Source organism: Lates calcarifer, linkage group LG2, assembly GCF_001640805.2.
Source record: "Lates calcarifer isolate ASB-BC8 linkage group LG2, TLL_Latcal_v3, whole genome shotgun sequence".
In the NCBI taxonomy this organism is placed as follows: domain Eukaryota; kingdom Metazoa; phylum Chordata; class Actinopteri; family Centropomidae; genus Lates; species Lates calcarifer.
The window spans coordinates 2500144-2524185 of record NC_066834.1 but is presented as its reverse complement, the minus strand read 5'-3'; the positions used below and the strand labels follow the sequence as shown (position 1 = coordinate 2524185).

The 24042-nt window shown below is 40.7% G+C and overlaps 1 protein-coding gene across 7 annotated transcripts in view; it reads left to right on the top strand.

Moving 5' to 3' along the window:
• plekha7b (pleckstrin homology domain containing, family A member 7b) overlaps window positions 1-24042 on the top strand; it is a 65110-nt gene that overhangs the window by 16894 nt on the left and 24174 nt on the right. For all 7 annotated transcript variants that reach the window (XM_018684986.2, XM_018684987.2, XM_051073765.1 and 4 more), the window contains 5 exons: window positions 11834-11917; window positions 17355-17466; window positions 18548-18652; window positions 19360-19432; window positions 19951-20051. In XM_018684986.2, the coding sequence (XP_018540502.1) occupies window positions 11834-11917; window positions 17355-17466; window positions 18548-18652; window positions 19360-19432; window positions 19951-20051 (475 nt within the window). The remainder of the gene's footprint in view (window positions 1-11833; window positions 11918-17354; window positions 17467-18547; window positions 18653-19359; window positions 19433-19950; window positions 20052-24042) is intronic.

Here is a 24042-nt window from a genome sequence, read left to right as displayed (position 1 = left end):
TGAGAATAGTTGTGTATTGAGCTTAATTACCCTCACTATCAGCTCTTACAGGGGGGTTTTCCCACTAGCAAAAACTGCAAATATTGATCCATAACAGAATTAGCTGCTCTGCCATGCTCGACTTGTGTGCTAGGTCGCATTTACCTGCAGCTTTTACACCATCTTGCACTCATTAATATAATGCCACCAAACCTATCTAACTAGCAGTGAACCCACCTAGTCACCTAGCTAGCTAGCCACCAACCTACCCACCTATGTGTCTCCGTACAAACCATTATTTTATAGGGTGAGCAGCAGTTCCATTAATTACTGTATTTTGTTGCCAGAGTTGCAATGTATTAGTCACTTAGGTATTTGCAGACGAGGTGGCATTGGATTTTTGTTGAAAAAGGTGAATTGGAATTTCTGCCTGTTTGATCTGATCTCATCAGATGGTTTCTTGTTCAAACTTTTCTGTATTTGGAGCATCTCAAATATTCTCTGCCTATTTTTGCCATGACTGTTACAATCTGAGTTTTTTGTGATGTTTGATTTATTTTTGATGTTGCAGGATTATAGGGATCAGAGATCAGACAGATAATCTGACTACAAACATATGCAATTTGTGTGTGTGTGTGTGTGTGTGTGTGTGTGTGTGTGTGCTCAGGGGAATGTGTGCGTAGTGTGACAGACTGTCTTACTGTAGCAGAGTCATGCTGCAGATCATTCATTTCGTACTGTAAAACCTCAGGACAGGCAAATGAAAAATGCTTGGAGTTAGTTTAGTGAATGATAACTGCTGCTGCATGAGACTTCCATTGAGAAACTGCAGGTAGGCCATCTTATTTTTGATACAAATGCTTAGTCTAGTGAACAGTGCATGCAAGCCATTCTGCTACAGAGTGCTTAGACCTTTGAAGAAGTAAACTTCCTTTTCTTGGTCTTACGACTGGTGACTAGGAAGATTATTGTCTTTCATCACATAAGAAAAGCTGACTATAGGTCTCTTCACGTTTGTTTTGCAGCTGTACGTTCCTAGCTTTTCTTATTTTACTTTTTAATGACAGCTGAGAGTGATTTATTGTTTTATTGTGTTAAAGCTGTCATCTCTGATTGACGAATATGCTGCAGAATTACTGCAGGATTCAAGCTGAAACTAGCTGCCATGCTATAAATTCTCTCCGAAGCCATAACCTGCAGCATAAGTAGGCACTTCACATTGATGTACACATGCAGCTAACAGGCTGTGCACCATCTCCATTAGAAAGGCAGAACTGATTTTATCACAGGAAGGATGCTGTGACAGGTTCTGATGGTGTTTTTTGAATGAATACCAACAACAAACGCAGTTAAGAGGAGGTATGATATAGAGCCTGTTTTCCCAGAATTCCCTGCTCTCTTTCCTCTCCTTTTTTCTGCTCTCCTCTTCTAATTTTGTCAAGGTTGTTGGAGCTGGACTTTTAACTTCTGCTTGTACTTAAAACATCATGTAACACTTGTTTTCATTCCACTTGAAATTAATTTTCCTCATTGACTTTACCTTTGTACATCAAACATCAGAGCACAACATAACCTGCCAGTGTTGGCTTGATCTCCTGTTAGTGGGGAGTCTTGTCATATAATGCTCTGGTTGTCTTGAATACTATGATGTTGTGTTTTGGTTAAAATTAGGTGGAAATATAGGCTGTGTGCAGGATGTATCTGACCTGAGAGGAAAATCATTTTCCCTGTCTGGTCAGACTCAGTCTCTAATGACTCACTGCTGCTGCACTGCCCTGTTTTGGTTCATGAGTTACCCAGATTGTGTTTGTGGATAAGAACAGTTGAGTAGAATGAGTAGGGAGTCCGACGTGTCTTTATCTTGTCTGATTCTTTCTTTTTTATTGTTCAGAACCTCATGCTCTTTAATATTCTTAATTTTTATTCTGCTGACAGCGCGGTGAACGTTTTGCTAGTTAAGCCTCCTACACATGGGTGGAGTTCCCTGAAGGGATTCAAGGGTGAGCCGGTCAAATTCAAATGAACTACTAGAGTCTCTTTCCTGGGGATGCAATTAAAGTTTAGTTCCCAGAATTTCAAAACATACCACTGACCATGTGTTCATGTTTTGTTAAAAAATGAACAGACTATTTGTAGATGTACTCCATGGATATATTTTTGCCAATGGGAGAGATTGTTTCATGTGTTTTAAGGTTTTGTCAGACTCTGTTATTACAATAAAGTCTCTTGGTGGTTTTTTGTTACTCTACAGACGACAGTGCTTGAGATGTTTCAGCTTTAACATTCTCCTGCACTCGACACCTAAGCCATTAGCTGTGTTTGTCTTTGCAGTGTGGGTTGGACTTTGCATTTATGTAACACTAAAGCAGATGCTCTAGTTTGGTGTTCTTTAGCCACAAATGTGAGCACTCTCAGGTTGTATAAGAAATGAATTTGATCTACTATGATACTTAATATTTGAGGATAAGTGGTGCAGTTAATGGACGGATGAATGGACTTAATATTTGTTTTAATTATCAGAACAGAATGAGTGGAATTCAAAGGTTCATTTTGTTTGATGATTGTGATGTCTAGGTTTGCAGCAGTCTCAGACAAGACCAGAGTCTCACCTCATTAGACTGGCAAATGAAGACTGTGCTTCAGCCCATCTGAGGGGCTGACGGAGGACGATTGCAGCATCATATCACATATCCCAGTTACAGTCTGGGAATATTCTACAATCGAAGATGTAGAGGAATCAGCTTGGATGCCTGCCTACCGGCCCGTCACTCCACTGTGTCACAAAGGCAAGGCAAGAAATAATTTGGCCTTTATAGATGGAACATAATTACATGCATTTGATTACATTCAAGCTAATTAGGGACCATTGCAGAATGATCATCCAACCTGCTGCGCTCGCTGGCTGTTGCTGTCAGTCTGTATTTACATTTAAGAGGCAGATTCGCTCCTCCTCCCTCATCAAGACTGTACCTGACCTGGAATCATTTGCTTGGAACCAGACTTCAATCTGATTAGAGCCCTGTGTTCAATGATGGAACGCACACATTCAGAGGAATTACATTTCAAATGACAACTAGGGTACCAACAGAATACAACGTCTGGCCTCAATATGGCAAAATTATTATAGCAAGGTGATAAAAACAGTATTCAAACATAATATATTATAAGACAGTGGAGCATCTGCATGGCCTAGTCCTTGACTCTGGCGGCATCTAAAACACAGATAGTATTACAGCATTATGTTTACATTTAACCTGTAGTGCCTCTTCATCACAAACTAATTTCCATTTCCATCATCATCTTCATCACCCCCTGTCTTTACCCTATTATCAACAAGCTCCTGTTCTTTACATGCACCTGTAAATGCATTTTGCCATTTGGAAACAATTAAAGATGAACATTTTTTTTGCCATAAATGTCTCAGGTGTGTTTGCTACTCCTCCTGGTTCCTCTTCTCAGTGTCAAATCCAATTTACAACCTCATATTTTCAGTAAGTAGAGACAGTTAGGTACCACTGCTTGTGAGAGTAAGCTGGTGTGATGACATTAATAGCTCACATATACTTTGTTCAGCGAAGCATATTTGCTGAAAAAGTGCTACCACAGTAAATAAGCTCTTAAGCTGATGACAGAAACATGCTTTAAGTGTGAATTTGGGCACTTGATGGTGTGCCTACAGTGTAATATGATGTGTAGGTGATCGACAAAGAAGGAAAACTCTGCAACATGAACACAATTGCTGATTTTGTTTAGTTTTAGATGAGAGGATTTAATTTTTTTCTTTTTTTAAAAAACAGCTTATTCCCGCCTACGTTTCTCTAAATTATTTTCAGATGTTTTGGTCAGCAGTGCTGCAGCCTGATAGATCCATGGTGGACACTAACAGAGGACATGCAGCTGTTGCTGTTGTCCTGCTGAGTGCTGACGCGTTGTTTTCACTTTGCGGGCGTGTACGCCGTGATGACCTACGTGTGAGTCATCTTTCACGGTCAAACTCCTCCTTTTAGTGTGTGTCACTTTTCCACATCTCCCTCTGACTTACAGTGGGTGATTGCTATGCATAGCACTCACAGAGCCTCGGGAGAACAGAGGTCAGATGTCATCATGTTACTTCTCATTAACCTGTGATTTCCCGAGGCAAGTGGCTCATGTTGTTCTTGAGCTCTTCATCAGAGATTGGCTCAGACCTTTGATGATAAAGCTCGACTCAGTACTGTGGAGGTGTGTCTGTATGTTTGTGTGTGTGTTGCGGAGAGAAAGCAGAATGCCTTTGAACTTTCCCTGTGATGTGCTGATCACAGAGGGGGAAAGACTGTGGCGAGAGAGAAAAGAGGTGCCGGCTATTGTCACTGCATTTGGTTCAGAGGTGGCTAGAGGAAGATTTTCTGTCAGCTTATCACTTTGTCTGATTGATTAGACGTTTTAAAATGCTCCGATTTATTAGATCATTTGTTATCAGAGGAGGAACTACACTGATACGATCCATGTGAAAGTAAGGGCTACAGTTCAGACTAACAGCAGTGCTTTGCAGACTGTCTGTCATCTCTTTTGCACTGTCAGGTATGTAATGCTTTTGCTGATGTTTTCCTCTTGCTAAGAGATAATTGCTTTGCAAAAAGCTTCTCTCCCGCAGCTTTTCAGTGATCAGATGTCAGAACTTTCAAACCAGTTATGCTGCCGCAGTGTTTAGAATTACACAAGGCAGGATGTCTGTCTTTAAGTTTTATCCAATTAATTCTGAGTGCAGCATTATAATAGGGAACTTCTTATATCAGGTGTGTATACATCCTTTACTGATTAAAAGAAGGTGATGAACTATGCTTTCTATTGAGTTTTCTAATCTCATTTTGCTGCATTCAGTAAACTCAGCCCTTTAGAAACCATGGCTGTATGAGTAGAACATGAAACATTGGTTTGGCTCTCATGTGAGCTTGCTCTTTAAAATAAGACTTTACACATCTTTAAGGCATTACTGATTACTGCAATTGACTGTTTTTTTTAATAGTTGTCATTTTAATATAACAGTGCCAAACATCACACAGCTTTTTGTCCCTTGCGTTCTCTACTCACACACTCACACTCACGATTCTGACAATTCCTGATAGCACAAATGAAGAGATGAAATAAAGATGGCCTCTGGTTGCCCGGGATCATCATTATTCAGTGAGTAAGGTGCGGGATAAATCTGTGGTATTAAATATTGACCTAAAGCTGCAGGGTCCCTTCATTGATTTATTCCCCAGAGTAATCTCTCACTCCACAAAACTTCCTAACTTTTTTTTCTTTGTTGCAGCATATCCTGTCGCTATTGATCCCTAAGATTAGTGCTTTTAGAAGTCACTTTATATTCATGGTGGGAGGCGTTATAAAACCACAATTTCTTTGATGAATTACTACAAATCACTCTTTATAAATATTTATCAGTCAGCTAAATTTGTGCCAGTAGAGCAAAAGAAGTGCTGACGTGCCCACAGGCCTGTATGTATCCATCTCTTTGTTAAGTCTATTTTCCCTCTCGCTGCAGGCCGTTGCAGGAATAATTTCAGGTTATAGCAAGTTTATAACCAAGAGCAAACCTTCTTGCATACAAGATATTAACATGGGCTATTGGCTCTTTGTGAAGCCTGTGTTTGCACAGCAGAGTTAAGCCGCCATTAATCGTTTTTGCCATCTCCTTAGAGTTTGAATAGAATTTCCAATTGAGCAGGTGTGAAATGAGACATAATGGGCAGCACCTATTTTTGTTTTCAGACCAGAACCAGGAATATCAATGTTCATTCTCAGTGAGGTGGTTCTTTCTCAGTCTCAGTCTGCAGATTTGGTAGTTGTTTCCTTGCATCCTAATTTTTACATTATTGGTCCAACACAGGCCTTTCCTTGCATTCACTGCGGATGTAATTAGCTGTTGCCTTGCTTATGTTTTGGAACAGCACGGCCTAAAGGGCCATTGTGACTGTCCTGCAATGTGCTGTGTCAGAAGTGTGTGTGTGTTGAATGTTAATAAGGTGACAGCTCTTTCAATTTCTGCCAAACCTTCTGTCTGAGAGTGATTCAGACACTGGCAAATCTTTGCACCTGTTTCTGCTCTGCATTGGGCCTGTTTGAGCCTGTCTTTGCCCAGTTCCAGCTTGAGTGGTTTGCTGGATGACTGCGAGCTCCAGAAAAGCACAGCTTGGACCAGGGTTTTCCTGTTTCACTGATGCTGTTTTAGACTAATATACATGCATGCATAGAGTTGAAATCAGCGTGCCATACTGTCAGTTCAGCTTGGAGTTTCTGCAGTGAAGATGATGGTGATAGTAGTGAATGAGTGCAATGACAGGGAGTGGCCAGTGTGAAATGTGTTGGGTTGGATGCTGAATGAGTGGAATCTCCCAATAACTCCGACTAAATAATTCCTCCACAAATGTCAGGGAAATGAAGCTGAGCGAGGCTGCTGCAGCGCTCTGCTATGAAACTGATAAAGGTCAGTCAACATGTGCAAATCCTGCTGCAGAATGCTTATCTCCGTAATGGCTCCCTGCGTTTGGATACTGTGCACAAACCACTGTTATTAAGGCTTAATTAATTTTGCTGCTAGGCTTGGGATGCTACAGGGTGTGTCTGGAAGTCCGTGATATCTCTCTAACGCTATAATGTCCTGTCACACTCTGTCACACACACACACTGCCTGGGTAGGCCGTCGTACACACAGACATGACTGTCATTACAGAGTTCAGTGTTGGTTCATGGCACCTCATTTGACCCGCCATGTCTACAGCGCTTCAATTTGCTTTCATCTTATCCTCTGGATTCTATAGGAGCCCGTCATCTTCACACTAACAACTTGCTGATATTAACGACACATCCGTTAGAGCTAATTAAATTGGTCTGGACATGAAGTCAGCAGTCAGACTAAATGAAATGATAGCTGTTGTGTGTTCTCTGGTGATCAGTAGAATTCCCCAACATTGATTTGTGTTGTATTTCACTCAGAGCTACAATGTACTATGAAGCTAAATGCAGTGTGACATTTATTACACCACTGAAAGATTTTACCTCATTGTTTCTTTTGAAAAGGGCTGTACAAGAAAAAAGAGCTGCTGAATATTGTACATATGAAGTCTTGCAAAAAGAAATGAGAGGGGTCTTGCCTTTTGTAATATCTATCTCATGAAACTTGGTTGTTAAATAAAAAATAACTTTCCATACTTTGTTTTTATAACTGTGGCCTGGACTGCAGTTTCCAGTGGTTAAATATAATCAATTTATTAATTTCAACAGTTAAAATACATAATTATATGTATTTCTTTTCTCTATTTTTAAAGGCTTTTCAGTTGCACTTTTTAAAATTCCATTTCCTATTGCATTGCAACTGATTTTGTCCAAATCCGGCATCAGTTGGCATCTGGTGCCACACACGATTTCCTCCTGCTTCTTGAGTTTTCAGACCGCACACTGATGCTGTGATGCTTATTACAGAGGCTACATGGAGAGAGACAAGAGACTCTTCTTGTGTGTGTTCACAGCACTGAAAATAATCACTTGCTGTAAGAGCCTCTGTTTCTGTTCCTCTCTGTGGGTTGGAGCTTATGTAATTTTTAGTGTATCACATTGTCTGAATTAAATTGAATTTTTGAATTAAACTGCTTTGAAATGAAGAAATATGACAAAAGCCAGGGGCGAAACCGCAAACTCAAACCTCTGAAGTTCCTGTTGTTTTACCTTCAGTATTTACCATAGGCCTACAGTACAGTATGTTGGCACCACCTGCTCCCTTGGTCTGCATTCCTCAGGATTAGTTTCAGCTTCCTCTGAGCACAGGTCAGAGGTCAATGTTACTGTTAAACCAGTGCCTCAAAAAGTACACAGCAGTGACCCTGAGGTGCCCTTGAAAGGACTCTGTCTGTTTTAGATGTATTTCTAGATCCTGGATTAAATACTCAACACTCTGTTTGACTTGTTTGACATGAATGTTGTTTTCATTATTTGAAGTTTTAAGAGTCTGGGCTGAAACTAACCCACAGACAGCACAGTAGATATGGAGCAAGAGCTGATGTAACTACTGCAAATGTGATAGTGTTTTTAAGACTCCACTGCCCACATTTTCTTACGTGTGCAACTAAATAGTATGGATGTGGATGAGGTTATCTTACTGATTGAGAGAAAGCAAAATTCAACAACATTTTCTCTTATCTTCATTACTTTAGTTGCAATGCTGCCACTCAGAGGATAACAGCAGCATTATACCTCTGTGATAAACACAAACCAAACAAGAACTGGCAATAATTGAACCAATAATTCAAAAAAAAAAAAAAAAAAAACCCTCATCAAGACTTAACTGATGACAGAACAGTTTGTCCATGAATAGCAGCTACAAAACTTTTTATTTCCTTGAAAGAGATGATGAGCAAATTCTATTCTGGGGAAAAAGGGAGTGAGAGAGGGAGAGAGGGAAGTAGAAAATGGAAAGGGAGGAGGATCTGATAAGCCACTGAGGTATTCCCCTGATGGGAGGGAGGTAGATCTCTGTGCAAGTGTGGGGTGAAACTCTCAGCAGAAAGCACGCAGGAGAAAGTGGAGATAAAGAGCCCCCCCCCCGCTCTCATCCTGCTTCCACTTTACTCTGCTCTTTGCGGATGCCAGCCGCTACAAGAGACCCTGAGTCTCCTGCCTGCCCTGATAATGCAGAGAGGATTTCCATGACCCGCTGCAGCACAACAGCGAGTCTAACAGCTGATTCATGATGCTTCACTTTCTCACGGCAGGTGAGACTGTTTCCACTGCGTGCATGATACAGCAGAGCGCAGTAAGTATCTGTGCTAGTAACGAATGTTCTGTTTTGGGAGTTTACTTTTTGTGGTGTGAATAGATACAGGAGCTGAGACTGTAAGCGGATGGTGTGATTCCTGTCTTGTGTGTTCTGGAGCAGCTTGGATCCTCAGTGTGTTTCTATTGGTGTGAGAAAGAGAGAGAGAGAGAGAGAGAGACAGAGAGGTGTTCAAACCACAGAGCCTTGCCCCTGGTGCCCCTGCTGCCAATATCTAGCCCCTGTGTTGGACAGGGATTACCCTGAGCCTCTTGTTTTGTTTAAATGAAATGGTATGGCATGCCTGGGCTGATGTTGCAGCATCGAGAGAGAGAGAGAGAACATGTTCTCATTGTCTGAGCTGCAGTGCTGCTGTTTCTACACATTTCTTATGAGAGGCTTTGGCTGAAATCGAAGTCAGGTTTATTCTCCTGCTAATCCCTGTTGCCTGCTTTACATTAAACTCAGCTCAGTGTAGAAAACCCTTAAGTTGCTGCTGTAAGCTTCTATGCATGAGGGTAAAGTGTGGTTACAGAAACTGTGTTTTTACTTCTTATGGCAGTGTTTTGCTGAGAGCCACCTCAGTCTTGTTTACACTGTGGTAACACTTCTACTGTACATGTTAACACTGCTGCACAGAGAAATGCCCTCTTGAGACTCTCCACAAGGAGAGATGTCATTCTTTCCCTTCTTTATCTGACACAAACTCTTGTTGACCTGATGGGTAGTGTTTTGGTGTTAACATGCTGATGCTGTGAGACAGTGCCTGTTCTTGAACCTTGATCTGTGTCTAACATAGAACTTCTCTCTGTGACACAAACTATCTCTGCTGAGAGGGGGATATTCTGTTGATTCTTCCCTCTTTTGGTCTTTTGAATTATTAATGATTATGTGTATGCCACCAATAAACTAATATTTACAAAATAACTTAAACTGTGTCCAGCTGCTTATCGTTTAATTTGGCTACTTAGGAGCCACATGAGTTTTTCCCTTGATGTTGTGTATAGCTGCAGTATAAAAAGTAGAGTGAGGCTTACACTGACACATAGCAGCTCCTCTGCATGTTAAGATTATCTTGACTTTATTACAACCATATCATATTTGAAGATAAACAGAAACTGAATGTCAGCTGTATCAAGTGCATCTGCTTTAGAGGTTTAGATCAAAGTTTAATACTATAATATCTTCATACCATATCCTGAAGATATTTTTGACACACATTATTGATTAGAGCAGGTGTGATTGTGAATAATTATGTCAATGATCATTTGGATCCAAATCAATGTGCAAACAAATCTGGACCTGAGTTAAACCTGAGGATGAACCTAAATCACACAGATGACCCAAAATAATGTATTACATGATGACAATAGGTAATTTATGTAGAGTTACTACACAGAACCCTATGTGTGACATTAAACTGTGGCAACAACATCTGACTTCACTGACAACAAAGCTGTTTCTCCACTACATAATCCAGAAGGCAGTGTGCTAACGCATCTGCAGCAAGAGTTCATTTTCCCCTTTGGGACAATGCTGTCACAAGTGTTGATGGAAGCTAGTTTTCTGCAAACAAATAGACCTACTGTGCTGCAGTGTTTATACACTGACTGGGGATGCTGCAAATTCCGTGACAAATAGTTCAGAAGTAATGCGGCTAAAACAAAAGCCTCAAAGAATGCAGATTCCTAATTAACAGGGGAAGCTGGTGCAGTGCTGAATTTGCCCAGTGCAGCTCAGCACATTATGAGTTGTTACCAGGAACAAGCCTGGCCAAGCGTGTGTGTGTGTGTATGTGTGTGTTTGCATATGTGATCAAGAGCTGTTTTTACATGAGTGTATGTGGTAGATTTTATGTATTGTTTATATTTGATGTGATGTTGTTTGTGCAGAATCGCTCAGCATCATTCCTGTTTGATATGCCCTCTGAACTTTTCTGAAATGTCAACTCATAAATCTTTCCAGCCCGCTCGGTTTGTTTCCCCTCCCTTTGCTGCATGGTGATGCAGCACCGCTTTCTGCACCTTTATAGTACTGAACTTTGCAGCGGTCCTTCAGAGAATTCACCCCTAACTGCTAGACATGTACTTACAGTATACATTACCCTTGGTACGCTTTAAGTGAGGAGAGTGTAAACATGTTTATCTCCGTTATCTGTTTATCTGTGCCCTGTGTATGTTAATGGAAAAAGCAGCATGTGAATTTAGCCTCTGAACAGCAGTATATGCTATACTCACTATACCATACTGTATCTACTTCCTATAACATTAAAAGTGATGCAGGATCAGCATCTCGAGGGATGTGTCACAGTTTTAAGGGATCATGGATGGCAGTACTGAGCACCAGTGGCAACTAACTAATCCTGGATAACTATACACCTTAAAGGCCCTCTGCAGCTGTGTGCTGTAGAGAAACTAAGTGAAATGCAAAGCTTAACACAATGAATAACTGAAGCTTAACCTTCCATGATGACCACATGATAAGACTGGGCATCGGATAAATAAATCAGTGATGAGAAATGGATTAAATCCCCTTTTTTTTTAAAATAAAGCATCATCCAAGTGGAGTAAGAGAAAGAAGTCGACCTGTCTGGATGTGCTTCACTTTAGTCATATGTAAATACATTACAGAACAATAAATAGGAAGAGAGTCATGGTATAATACCCCAGTCCTTTTGTCTGTTTCTTATTCTGCCCCGTGACAGTAACATGCATTCATGGTCTAGTTAAAGCAATGAATGACCCCATCTAATTGAAATCAATAGAGCCTGGTGAGCTGGCTAAAGGCAGAGTGCTGAGCCCTACACTTTGTGTAGAAGAATATGAGCTGTGCTTCCTGACCTGGCTGCAGTGCTTCCATAGATTTTTTTTTTAAAACTATTTTTCGACTGAAGAATCATTGTAAGCTCAGAAACTTCATGTGGTTTTGTTTGTAACTTCAACCAGCAGCCAAATAGAAGTCCAGTCGTGCAGGGATGCGATCAGGCGGGACTATGATTAATGACTTGATACTCATTTCATGTTCTCCCCTGGTGTTGTTTTCTCTCCATCTCCCTCTGTCCCACAGCCACAACCTGAGGACTACATCATTTCGGCATCCTGTGACCGGACAGATTTCCCCTGAAAACACAGAATACACACTACAAGACAGGTGAGTGGGTCTTTTCTAGGAAATGATGCATATAGCCTATTCTTAAATGTATAGAAAGGTCATTTCAAGGTCAAGCAGTGGGAGCCCAGAAATAGGTTGTGAAATAGTCTGTCAGCCTCCCTGATGAAGCATCATGATGGGGCAGTGTGGGAGTTTTCTACTCCTGCAGTAACAAGGAGAGTAAAAACGGTCGACTTTCAGTTGCTGCAGTCTAAGAACACTAAAGGATGGGGTGTGTAATTTATTTTTTAAATTGAATTGAATTTATTCATTACCATCATGGTATTCATAGCTGACTGCACTCAAATTTTACTGCACTTGGATCCTAGAGGCTCTTTAGCTTTATTCTTTAAATTATTGCCTTAATAGAATTTATGGTAATGACACAATTGACAGAACATGTGATTTTAACCACATTCAGAACACGTCTGGAGCCATGAATCTGTCTCATTAATCAAACAAGCTATGTTAATGTTGGCTTTATTTGAAAAATATGTCTGTTCTGGTCCATCTGAGCTCTTTCTCTCAGTGTAGTTGAAGTCATAAAAGCAGAAACCTCAGTGTGCTTCTAACTTGTACGTTTTTTTCTTTATAAGAAGAACGCCTCCTCAACATAAATATTGTATATTCAATACCAACAGTTTTTGGGAGTTGGAATAGTATTGCCATGGCGTGGCAGTAGGATTTATTGTCATTGTTTTATGTCATTGTGTGAATCTCATCCTGTGCAGCCATCAAAGCTGCACGACAGGTTTAGGGCACAGTATAAGCCAGCAGATGTCTGATCGTATTTAAGCTGGCTGGCGTAAGATGACCATGCATAGCAAAGATGCCACTACAGGCAGAAGCGTGTTGAGTGACAGGCACATGACCTTTACATTCTCACTAATTAAAAGCTGTTTTGCTAAGGCAATTCAAAGTCCTCTCTGTCATTCATTCCCTGAAACTCCCCATGATCCCATGTTCAGTGCTGCTGAGCCAAGGATTTGTATACCATCAAGAGGATTTTAAGTTATGTTGCCTCACTTGCATATTTTCAAATATTACAGAGTGACGCTGGTTCTATGAAACGCCAGTCCTAATCGTTTAAAGCTTGCTGTAGTAAGAATAGCATCAGTTTCATGCCAACCCACAACAGCATGACAACAGGCAAGACAAGGTTAAGACATCCAGTCACAGTACAGACAGCACACATTTTAAATGATCTCAATTCGTCTTATTTTAAAGGAACACTAAGTGAAACTTTGTCCTTACAGCAAAGACATTGCAACCAGAGTCAGTGAGGAGTTTTGAACAATGGCCAAGACTGATATGTACTGAAAGAGGACAGATTTGTGTCACCTCCCCTTCCAGAGCTAGCTCTGTGATACTGGTAAAAATAATGTCACATTCTCTGTAGCCTGTAGTACTTTAGTGTGGTGGATCAGCATGATACATGTATGTTTCCTCTCACTTCCAGTCTTTGTGCTAAGCTAGGCCACAGTAGACACATCACAGAAGATTTTGTTTTCAGTTTAAGAACTCAGTTAATCAGACGAACCTGTGTGCTGGACAGCTGACACTTATGAAATGATGCTACATCAGTAGATTAGTCCTTCAGACACCATCTTAAAACACCAATTATACTGCACACTATTCCACATTATTCAGCTCTACAAAAATCTCCAAGCAGCTCTGACTGACTGAATTATGTTTGGAGGTTATAGCCCAGTCATTAAGTAAATTAGATTAGCTCATCTAACTCTTACATTAATTCCAAACCACACTGTTGTAGCTCACACAAACTGATACTTCCAGCAATTCAGTAATGCACTTACATATAATTGTTGGACTTTTGAGAGAAAGATTAAAGCTCTAAAAACACTGCACCCCACACTATCCATAATACAGCTACATAATACAACTTTTACAACTAAGCAAGTTACATCTAAGTTAACCTGGTTTAAAATCGGTGGAGTGCCCTTTAAGGCTATTTTTGTTTTTCATCTGGACCTAATTCTGTTTATTCCATCTCCTATTTCATGCCTCTCTTCTCCACCCTCCTTTCTAAAATCCTGTTGAAGACTTGTGTGTAGTGTGTGACAGCTGGGTCAGAGTTTCACTACTGAATGTGTGCGACGCGGGCGTGACCTCACCGTGACTGCAAAACATTGCTTTCACGTTGTTCACTGACACGGTGATGCTGTGAGCTTCATTCTGTGTGTAGTGATATCTGAGCAGGAAGTGGGTTACTTCTCTTGAATCACAGACTCACTTCCAAGTAAGGAGAGCCTCAGTGTGTTCCCTGGAGACCCGTATCGGATTGAGGACAGATCAGGAAAAAGAGCTTCGGGAGGCCCTTCCCCACGGAGAGGTCGATCAGCCTATGCTTTGCTGGCCGGAGGGCTTTGACTCTGCTATAGATTATCACACAAGATCAATTTGTCAAATCTCTTCATGTACACCCACTGCCTGAAAGGATTTAAAAACGTCAAATATGCCCTCATTTCCATCAAAGCAAGAGAAGCAGGAATAGATGGAGCTTAGTGTCTTTCCCCCCGTCTTGCAGTATGTGATGTGAAATATCGCCCCTCTCCACCACATGCCACAACAAATCTCCTGGGGAACTGTTCCAATGACAGAGGTGGTAAACAGTATGAAAGCTTCACATAAAACAGCAGAGCCCCCTTGATAAGACAGAAACATCCTGTGAAAACGCTGGCTGCAGTCCACACTGTGAGCGGAGATACTGTAAGTTTTGCTCCACTGTGATCTCTCTCTTTTTACCCTGCAGTTTTGCTTTAGTCTCTGACACATGTCTAGTTTATCTCCTTTGTCTGTAGCCTTAGTGTAGTGCAGCACACAGAGCAGGAAAAAACAAGAGGTTTAGAGCTGCTTTTAACCCCTTTGCACAACAGTGCAGGGGGCAAGTGGCAGTGTTGTCCGAGGGACAGGTCACACATTGTTTCCTGTTGTAAGCTCACTCCTGCAGTCAGGAAGAGCTTCTGCCAAGCACTGGCTGCAGGCATATTATGAAAATGTTGCAAAGGTTTCCCTAATGTATTTATTTCTTAAGAAGTGATGTAGGCCTGTGAGAGGGAATGTGAATGTACGGTGGATAGCAGATGTGCTGCAGCTCATTATATAAACCAGACAATACGAAGGTGCTGAACTATTAGTGAGCGTAAACATTAATTGAATGTTGATGCCTGACCTGATGGTTCCCGCATCACAGACGCAGCCTCTCTCTGCCTTCTAGAGTTTACAGAGGAGATGCAGTTTAAGTGTCTACAAACAGTTGTTAGGAGTATTTTTTAACACATGTAAAGATTGTGAAGTTCTGTCCTGCCTTGACTTCACCAAAAGCCCATATATACTGACTTGCTTCATTCCTTCAAATGGTTTTTTAGAGCAGACAAAAGTGCTGTGTAACCAAGAGGATATCATCTAAAGATGGTTCCAGAGGCATGACAGTGACTTTACTTTGATTCAGTGGTCTGCACAGTCTCCAGATTTAAACTCAGCAGAGAATCTTAAGAATGCGATGAAACAGGAGGTCTGCAGGATTTGTGGATGAATCTGCTGGAACTGCATGTTATCACTTAGTGATCATGTACTAAAATGTCTTAAGAAATGTTTTTGGGACCATGTTAAATCAAACCAATCCTTGCTGTCTCCAGTTTTCTTATCATCACTGATGCATCTCTTTTTGAACACAAAGGACAAATCAAACGCTGCAGCAGTCTGGGAAAAAAACAGTTCTTGAAACTTCAACGTTAGTTGTTATTATCCATTAAAATGTTACTTTCCAGTGTTTTTACTTAAGAAGAATCTCGTATTAGCCAATATTTCTTTGCTCTACGTCATATTCTTATTCTTTGCGAACTCCAACTCCTACCACTCCTTTCCTTTACGCCCATTCACCCTGAGGCATCTCTAACATTTGGCCAGTGAAATCAAACTCTGGGAGTGTTGTCAGTGGTTATTTGCTGTAATTATTAGGCTGCCTCACTCTCACATTGTTCTTTATTCTCTCATTACTCTACCATCTTCAGATTAACCCAGTTTTCTGTTGAGATGATGTGATGCAACACTTGGAAAAGGCATGATGTAACATTGTGTAAAGAAGTTATTATTATTATTGGTGGCTGTAAGTGACTTAAGATTCAAGATCAAGATTCAAGATGTTTTTATTGTCAATTATCTCTTTGTGCAGGAAATGAATTTCTTTTGATATATAAACAGTATGATTTTATTTTGTGTGTATCTATCTGTTAACTTTTTTCCCCCCTATGGTTGAGGGAGATATATATATGCCAACATTATTCCTTCCTAAACTGAGTGAATGGTAATGACACAGCAGGGAGGTAAAGCACTAAATATTTTGAGGCCCACAGGTAAAAAAATTATTGTCTGGATAAAGCAACACAATGTTGCGTTTATCTTACAACTGGACCGTGGAGCTGAAGCACCACAGTAGTTCAGAATGAGACTTTTTAATTATACCTACACTGATGCTGACTTTTACACCCTAAATGCTGTTAATGTCTACAGTGCACTCACTGATACTCTGTATGGGTTGGGAGACAGCACACTCCCCAATTAGGCTGATAAGACTTCTGAAGACCTCCCTCTCTGCTGAACGCTTTCACACATACTGATGCTCTGTAGAGAAAATATGTTTTCTACCAGCTGGGTGTTATCACAAGGAAGAATAACTATTCCTGTGTATTTTAAAGGGAAATCTAATTCATAGCTAATTGACTATCTTAATACAAATAGTAATTCATACATCATTAAATTAGTACTCAACTAAGAGAACACGTTTGTCTCTGCATTCTTACACCTAACAAACCTCTGTGGCTGTGTCCATATTACTGCAACAAGACAGGTTTGCTCTCTAATGCAGTAAAACACTTTGCATTGTTGTACCAGAGCAGAACTGCACAACTGCTCAGTGAATGTTTCTTTCATGCTGATCCATAACAATAAATGGATACCATGAGCAAGTGTGAGCTGAGGTGTGTATTCCTAATAAGCTGTCAAAAGATAACACATGTATGCATACAGTATGTGTGTGTACGTGCGTCAGATCGAGCCTGCATAATGTGTAACACGAGGCTTGTGTTCTCTCTTTGTTTTGTTTCGGGCTGTTATCAGGGTGTGTATAAGATGCCTGCCCCGGGGTGAATGTCAGACCAAGTGTCAGTGAAGTGTTGGGACCACAAAGCTTCCACTGTTAACACATCCACTGCTAAACCATTGGCTGTGACAGGTCGCGTGGCGGTGTCAGGAAATAGTCACATCCTTTATATGTGAAAGCTCAGCACAGGGCTGCGCTCTGGTTTCCCTGCATGTCTGTAGTTTGTCAGAGAAACTGAGAGGACACATCACTACTCAATGCTTCTCATCCTGTCTGTGGTAGTGACCTTCTTCTACGCTGCCTTCTCAACTGTAGGATAGAGTCCCGTATGTCCAAGTCAGCGGCCAACCAGAGATCCCCCAACATGGTCACAGAGTCCTCCAAGGCAGTGACCTCAGCAGCAGTGGATGCCACCTCAGGGTCAAAGGTGAGCATCAGTGTTTTTCTTCTCTGAGAAATGTTTGTGTTACTTTTACAAATATTCACAATGTTTAAAGAGAAAAGAATCCTAAAACAATGCAGAATGTTTTTTCAGGTTTTCTTATTTGACATTTATCGCAATCTGCCAAACATTTTTTGGTGGGGTAGGGAACTGCTGTAGGAGCTCTCTTGCTGACTGTAAGTGCTCATGCTGATAAATTGGTTTAATCAACTGGAGAAGACGTTATCTCATTGTGATTAATGGCCACAGAGAGCAATAATTCTGTGATTTTTCAAGCTTAATAAAACTCAAATATGCATCCCGTGGGACTGGACGTGGGTGTATGCGACTGTCTGACATTCCTGCTGTTGTTCCCACAGTGATCATGGAAATTTTTGGTGCAAACATGTTTTGTCACTGAATATGGGACACGCCACAGAAGCACAGGACTGTGCAGAGTGATATTGCTAATGGTACCTCTGAAAGCCACTACAGTTGAACTTGAATGTTCTCTGGGGGACACGTATCAGTGAAGAGACTTGTTACTGTTTTAATTAGGTTGTCAATGTATTGCTTTGCCTGACTGACTCACCTTACTTGTTACCTTTTGGTACCTCAGGTGTTTTTTATTTTGTCTAATTAAAACAATATTGACTGTGTCTCTGTGTAAGGAATGGCATATATATATTTGTCCCCTCAACATGTGTGTCTTCTTTAAGCTTTATTCTGGAAGAAAACCACCTGAAAAAAAAAGTAGGATTTCATTTTCACAGAGAATATGTAGTCTGAAACGACCTTGTCTAAAAATATGCCTGATTATAAATGGATGCAGGCATCCACAGGAACAGTCCAGTTGGTATTTCCTCTTTCATCATGGGTGTTAAAAGCAGGAAGTTCCAGGAAAGAAGGCTATTTTATTACATTTGTCTTTATTTTTCCAAGTAACTAAATTTACAGTTGTATTCTTATCATTGTGGAGGTGCCACATTGTGCCATGGTCAACACAATACTACTCGCTATTAATTGGCTTATAGTTCTTCAGCATAATCACCGTATAATCAAGCCTTTTGGTTTTTCTTGCTCACAGGGCTCCAGAGGTACGGGGAAAGTACACAGTTTTGGCAAGAGGGATCATTCTATTAAAAGAAACCTCAACATCCCGGTGGTGGTGAGAGGCTGGCTCTATAAACAGGTGAGCTGGAGTTCCTCTGCTTTTGGTGAAAAATCCCACCTCACAGGAACCTATGAGCAAATGTTTAGGGAAATAACCAACAAGTTTTAAATGGAGAGGATTTGCTGGTTTGCTTCATAACTTTAAAGAAATATCTTTGGGTATTGGACTATTACTCAGACAAAACAAATCATCACCTTGGCTCTGGAAGATTTTCTGACATTTGTTGATTAGGTAATTCATTGATTAATCATTAAAACAAATAACTGAATCAATGATGAAAATAATCATCAGTTTCAGCCTTACAAAGTAAACACAACCTCAAATCTGTCACATGCTGAAACATCAGTCACAAGAGCAAAATATACAATATGATGTGATATGTGTCACATTAAAAATGAAGGTCTTGCAAAACCATTTAAGTAAATCTGAACTTAATGTCTTATGTGAATGCATATTCCTAAGAGATATTAGATATAAAAAGCACAAACCAAACTGAGTTAAATGTAGAGGCTGCAGCTTTTTGCTGTGCACCACAAGAAAAAAACTAATTTAAATGAAATTATTGTTCTAATGATATGCATAAAGTCTTTTCTTCCCCCCTACCCGGTGCTAACGAGCGCTCTATTCCCAAACTACACTTTTTAATTAAAATGTGAATTAAAGTGCGTTCCTGCGAGGCAGATTTCTAAATACACTGCGTGTTGTGTTTACCCCTTCACCTCCAGGACAGCTCTGGAATGCGACTGTGGAAACGGAAGTGGTTTGTTTTGTCAGACTACTGCTTGTTTTACTACAAAGGTGAGTCTGTGAAAAGTGCACTTGGCCAGGGTTCAACAGACAAAAATTAAAATGGGCTCGGTTGTGAAATCAGACATAGAAACCTTTGGTGATCTCCTCTGTGGGAAGATACATTTCTTGATTAATGACAGTCTGTAATTAGATGTATGACATCTACTGCTATCTCTTACTCTCCCCAACTTTCTCCTCCTCACTTCTCCTTCCTCATTAACTTGAGTGTTTTATTATGGATGTAATCTCTGCTTGTGTTGCCATAGCATCTACCTCCTCTCCTCCATTAATCATACTGAATAATAGATAAGCCACATGCCACCTCGTGCCACATGCTGCCACATGGCCCCGTCCAGACAAGAAGTCACCCATGAATTATATCACTGATCTTCCTGCTGTTCATAAATCTGCAGTCACTCGTAAACATCAGAAAAATCTTGGCAGAATCAGAGATTGTTGCTTCGGATGCCTGTAACAATATTCTGCATATGTGTATGTGTGTGTACGTGTGTGTTCTTGCTCCACAGACAGCCGAGAGGAGACCGTGCTCGGTAGCATCCCTCTGCCCAGTTATGTCATCGCACCAGTTGAGCCTGATGACCACATAAACCGCAAATACGCCTTCAAGGTAACACTGAAGTGCCGCTGAACCAGATATCCGATCATGTCCATGTGTAGCCAGCAATACTTGTCATTACTCACAGTTTTTCTGAGAATATTCACCACTACATCACTGTTGGATAGTATACTGGTCCCCACCTGTGTGGTCTCAGAGATTGTGATTTATCATTAGACCTGGATATTGAACTCGAGCACCAAAAGATGATTTGTCTTTACCATCAAAACAGTGACATATGAAAGTTTGAATCAGGTCATCGTTTCGATCATCTGCACTTCTTTTCCACCAACATGGAAGGAGCTCTGCATCTGAACTTGAACAATTGAGTCTGCCAACAAATATCTGTAATAACAGGACAAACATTCACAGGTAATCAGTGTGATCCACTGTTACACATGGTGCAATGCCCTCTCCATTAATGACAGTGGTTCTGCTTAAAACTGGTGTAAACTCGGGCTGGTTCATTGGACAGCACCAAGGCTCCATGAACCCTGAATGGCACTGGTTGGTGGAAAAGGGGTATTATATATCCTGATTTAAATGATAACCTTTCTATGTATAGATTATTTTATATCTGCAAACTTTAACAGCTGTTTGTGTTACAGTATGACAAAATAAAACGCTGATGTGTTGGAGAAGTTTGGTTTATTTTGATAAATTTACAAAAAAAGGGTTTTGTAGAAAAACTAATTGTTAATCTGGGTTTGAGATAAAAGTATTATTTTGTCATCGGCACTGAAACAGGTATTGTTTTACACTGCTATGCTGGAAAATTTCATTTTATGTTCACATTTATGTGCAAGAGAGATTTTGCATTCAACTCAAGTTGTCCACTTGTGCAGAATCTGGTGGAACCTTTGACCTTCTAGTCCCTCACCTTTTCTAACACAAACCCAGTGGTGAGTGTGACAGTGGATGGCCACAGGACAACCCCTCAAGTATTCTAGTCACACTCTCTAAAGGAGGTGATCTGCTCAGATGAGCATACGCATTTCATGTCAAGTAGACTCAAGCACGGCCTGATTTTATTCAGCTATCATGAGCAGGAGCAGAAACAAATTGGTCAGTGTGTTTCAGTCGCTCCACCAGTGTGTTGAAGAGGCTGCAGCAGTGCAGTGTTCAGTAAGGTGTGTGCAGTGCAGAAATTTGAATGACACATAACATGTGTATTATTCCTAAAACAGCCACACAGCATTTGATGATAATGTCATTTTTACTTGAAAGTGTGCAGCATAACTTTTCCTTGCATGCAGCAGACCCCCCCCCCTTTCCTTCTGTGAATTCTGCCAGAGGACAGCAAGGGGATTTATGTCTTTTGGTTACAGCAAGAGGGTTTACATTATCCAGCTCCTCCTTTGTGGAAACACAGAGCTTGTTGCAAAGAACAATAGTGCCTGAATGTTTGATGCATCACTGCAGCTTCAGGGCATTCTGTTGCAATCCTCTCAGCTGCTTTGTACTCAGTCTTTTTGTTCTTGGATTCTGTCTGTGTATGTGTGTGAATATGAATGCGTTTGCTTGTGTGGTACATATCGCCTGTGCTTTAAAGATCATATTACATACAATGGAATTTGTATGTTAATAGATTCTGCCGGGAATATTAATTATACATTCAGCCTATTCACCGTCTCCTCCCACTGCTTGCCGGGGGAGTGTATGTAAGGTGAGGGGAAATGAGCCTGAGCTCTGCTGCACCTCCCTGTATTTAAGACATCCTTATCCCCCCTCTCCCTCCCCCTCCCTCTCCCTCTCCCTGAGCCATCATGCATTAAAGAGCAGGAGATTTCATTACGTGCATCTGAGGTGCTTTGGAAAATTTCAGTTACTGCTAAGTAAGCATGACAACTGCTCAGTAGATGTCTGGTGTTGTTCAACAAGGGAATGTTCCAGACTGTTAGAGCCACTGACATGTGCGGTGAATTAACGGACTACAGTTTGTGCTGCTCTGAAATAATGAGTTGAAATAATGGACTGAAGATGGTGACTATTAGGTTATTCTGAAAACCAATTTGAGAAGCAGCAGTTGAGTGGAGACGATACAAGTCACAACAGGTTGTGTAAGTCAGTACAATACTTCTCTAAAATACGGTTAAGTGTTGTTTTTACCTTCCTGGAAGCACTGTGCGTGGTGCTGTGACACCACATTGATGCGTCTGATTGTAAAGTATCAAAACACTATATGATGCTGCCACTGTTACTCATTCTTGCTTCTGTGATGACTGTCGGAGACCACAGCCAGAGCCATTTCTGTTCTTTCTTACTGAGTCAGCACTGATCTGCTGTAACTTCCTGTTGTTTTCTGTTCTCTTATTTTTGCTCATCTCACTGTGTTTCTCTCATTCCCTGTTGGTCAATTGCCTCCCATTGTGACCTGGTGTGTGTGCGCGGGCGGAGTGAGTACTGTTCTCTGCGGGCGGCCATCCTGAATCACACAGACTTCCTGTCTTGCATGAATAGGTATTTGATTTCACTTTAGCCTCATCAGTGGACCGCCATTCTCAGCTCATTTTGTTTCATATCATCCTACTTGCTGCTGAATGTGCATCAAAGTCGTATCATGTACAGACATGACTACAGCAACAGTCATCTGTGGACAATACCAGAGTGTGCTGGGGTGCCACTAGTTTCAGTAAACGATTGTGATCTGCCTACATATACAGTGACTCCCCCTATCAGTGATTTACTCCAGGCAACTGGATCTCAAATGAAAAAGAGAAAACTGTTCACATTCAGGCTGCTCTCTCTCCCTACACTGTTCACCTGGTGTGGATACAAAACACCGTCAAATCAACCTGAACCTCATCGCTTCATTTCAGATCTAGTGTCCTGGAGCACAGAGCGAGAAATAGAAACTTGTGAAACGTCCAGATATTTATTGCTAAATTTATAGATGTGGTCAACTGGCTGAGCATCACACTCACAGACATACTGTATATGCTCAATGGCTCTGGTATTTGTCTTGTCCAGCTGCGTATCACTTATCACATCGTCATCATCATGGGTGAAGTGGGACGACAGAGTCTGAGTCACTTCATCTTCACACTCTTCTCTGATTTTATTTGATTTCGTTTGTTGACATTGGAAACTTTTCCCCGTGCTCTAAATATATTCATGTTATATTGTTTTTGATCATAAGATACAATATAAACTTCCTTTCACTTGTTTCTCTACATCTGCTTTAAAGCAGGTGCCTCATTGAATTTGTTCCATGTTGCCTAAAAGTTGAATAAGTAGAATGATTGTTTTAATTTCTCAGAATAGATTAATCATGGTTCTTAATAGGATCATATTTTGATACCTAAACAAATGAGGAGCTCAGAGGTCACAACCACAGATCCTGTTTGCAGTTGTGATACCAACTGTGACATGCAGTGACCAGCTTATTGAAACAGGACAATAAAAGAGCAGAACTCTCTTTACAAACAAGTCAACTTGGCACCGATTACATATATTTATACGGTGTTTTATTCTAGGAGATCTGTTTGTGAGGATACATATGATAAATCAGGATTACGTCTTTATAATTACTGTAAGACCCTTTCTGTTATTGTGGAAATCTTTTTTGTGGATTTGCTGAAAATCACTCTTTCCATTGTTCATCCTGTCTCGTGGATGCTCCTGTCGTACCGTCAGCAGCTATTCGAGGATTTTCTTATGGTTACATCATGACACAAAAATGATTATGGAGATATACAATACGATTAAGCATTACTAACTAATCCTTTTTTTTTTTTTACTGTATATTGGGTTGGTCAGTACAACTGATTTTTCAGATTACTGTGGTATAGCAGGTTGTCTGCATCAGAATTGAGTGGGGTTTGGCCTTTACTTTGCTTCTGTATGTGCTGTTTGCCAAGTCTAATTTCTGTGTGCTGAAAAGACTGTACAGAGCTGGAATGTATAATATAACCTGTGCTGTGCTTTTTTTTCTCGCCAGAAACAGCACGATGTTCACATCGTTTCTGCTGCAGCACTTTGCTCCCTCCCTGTTCTTTTTCCC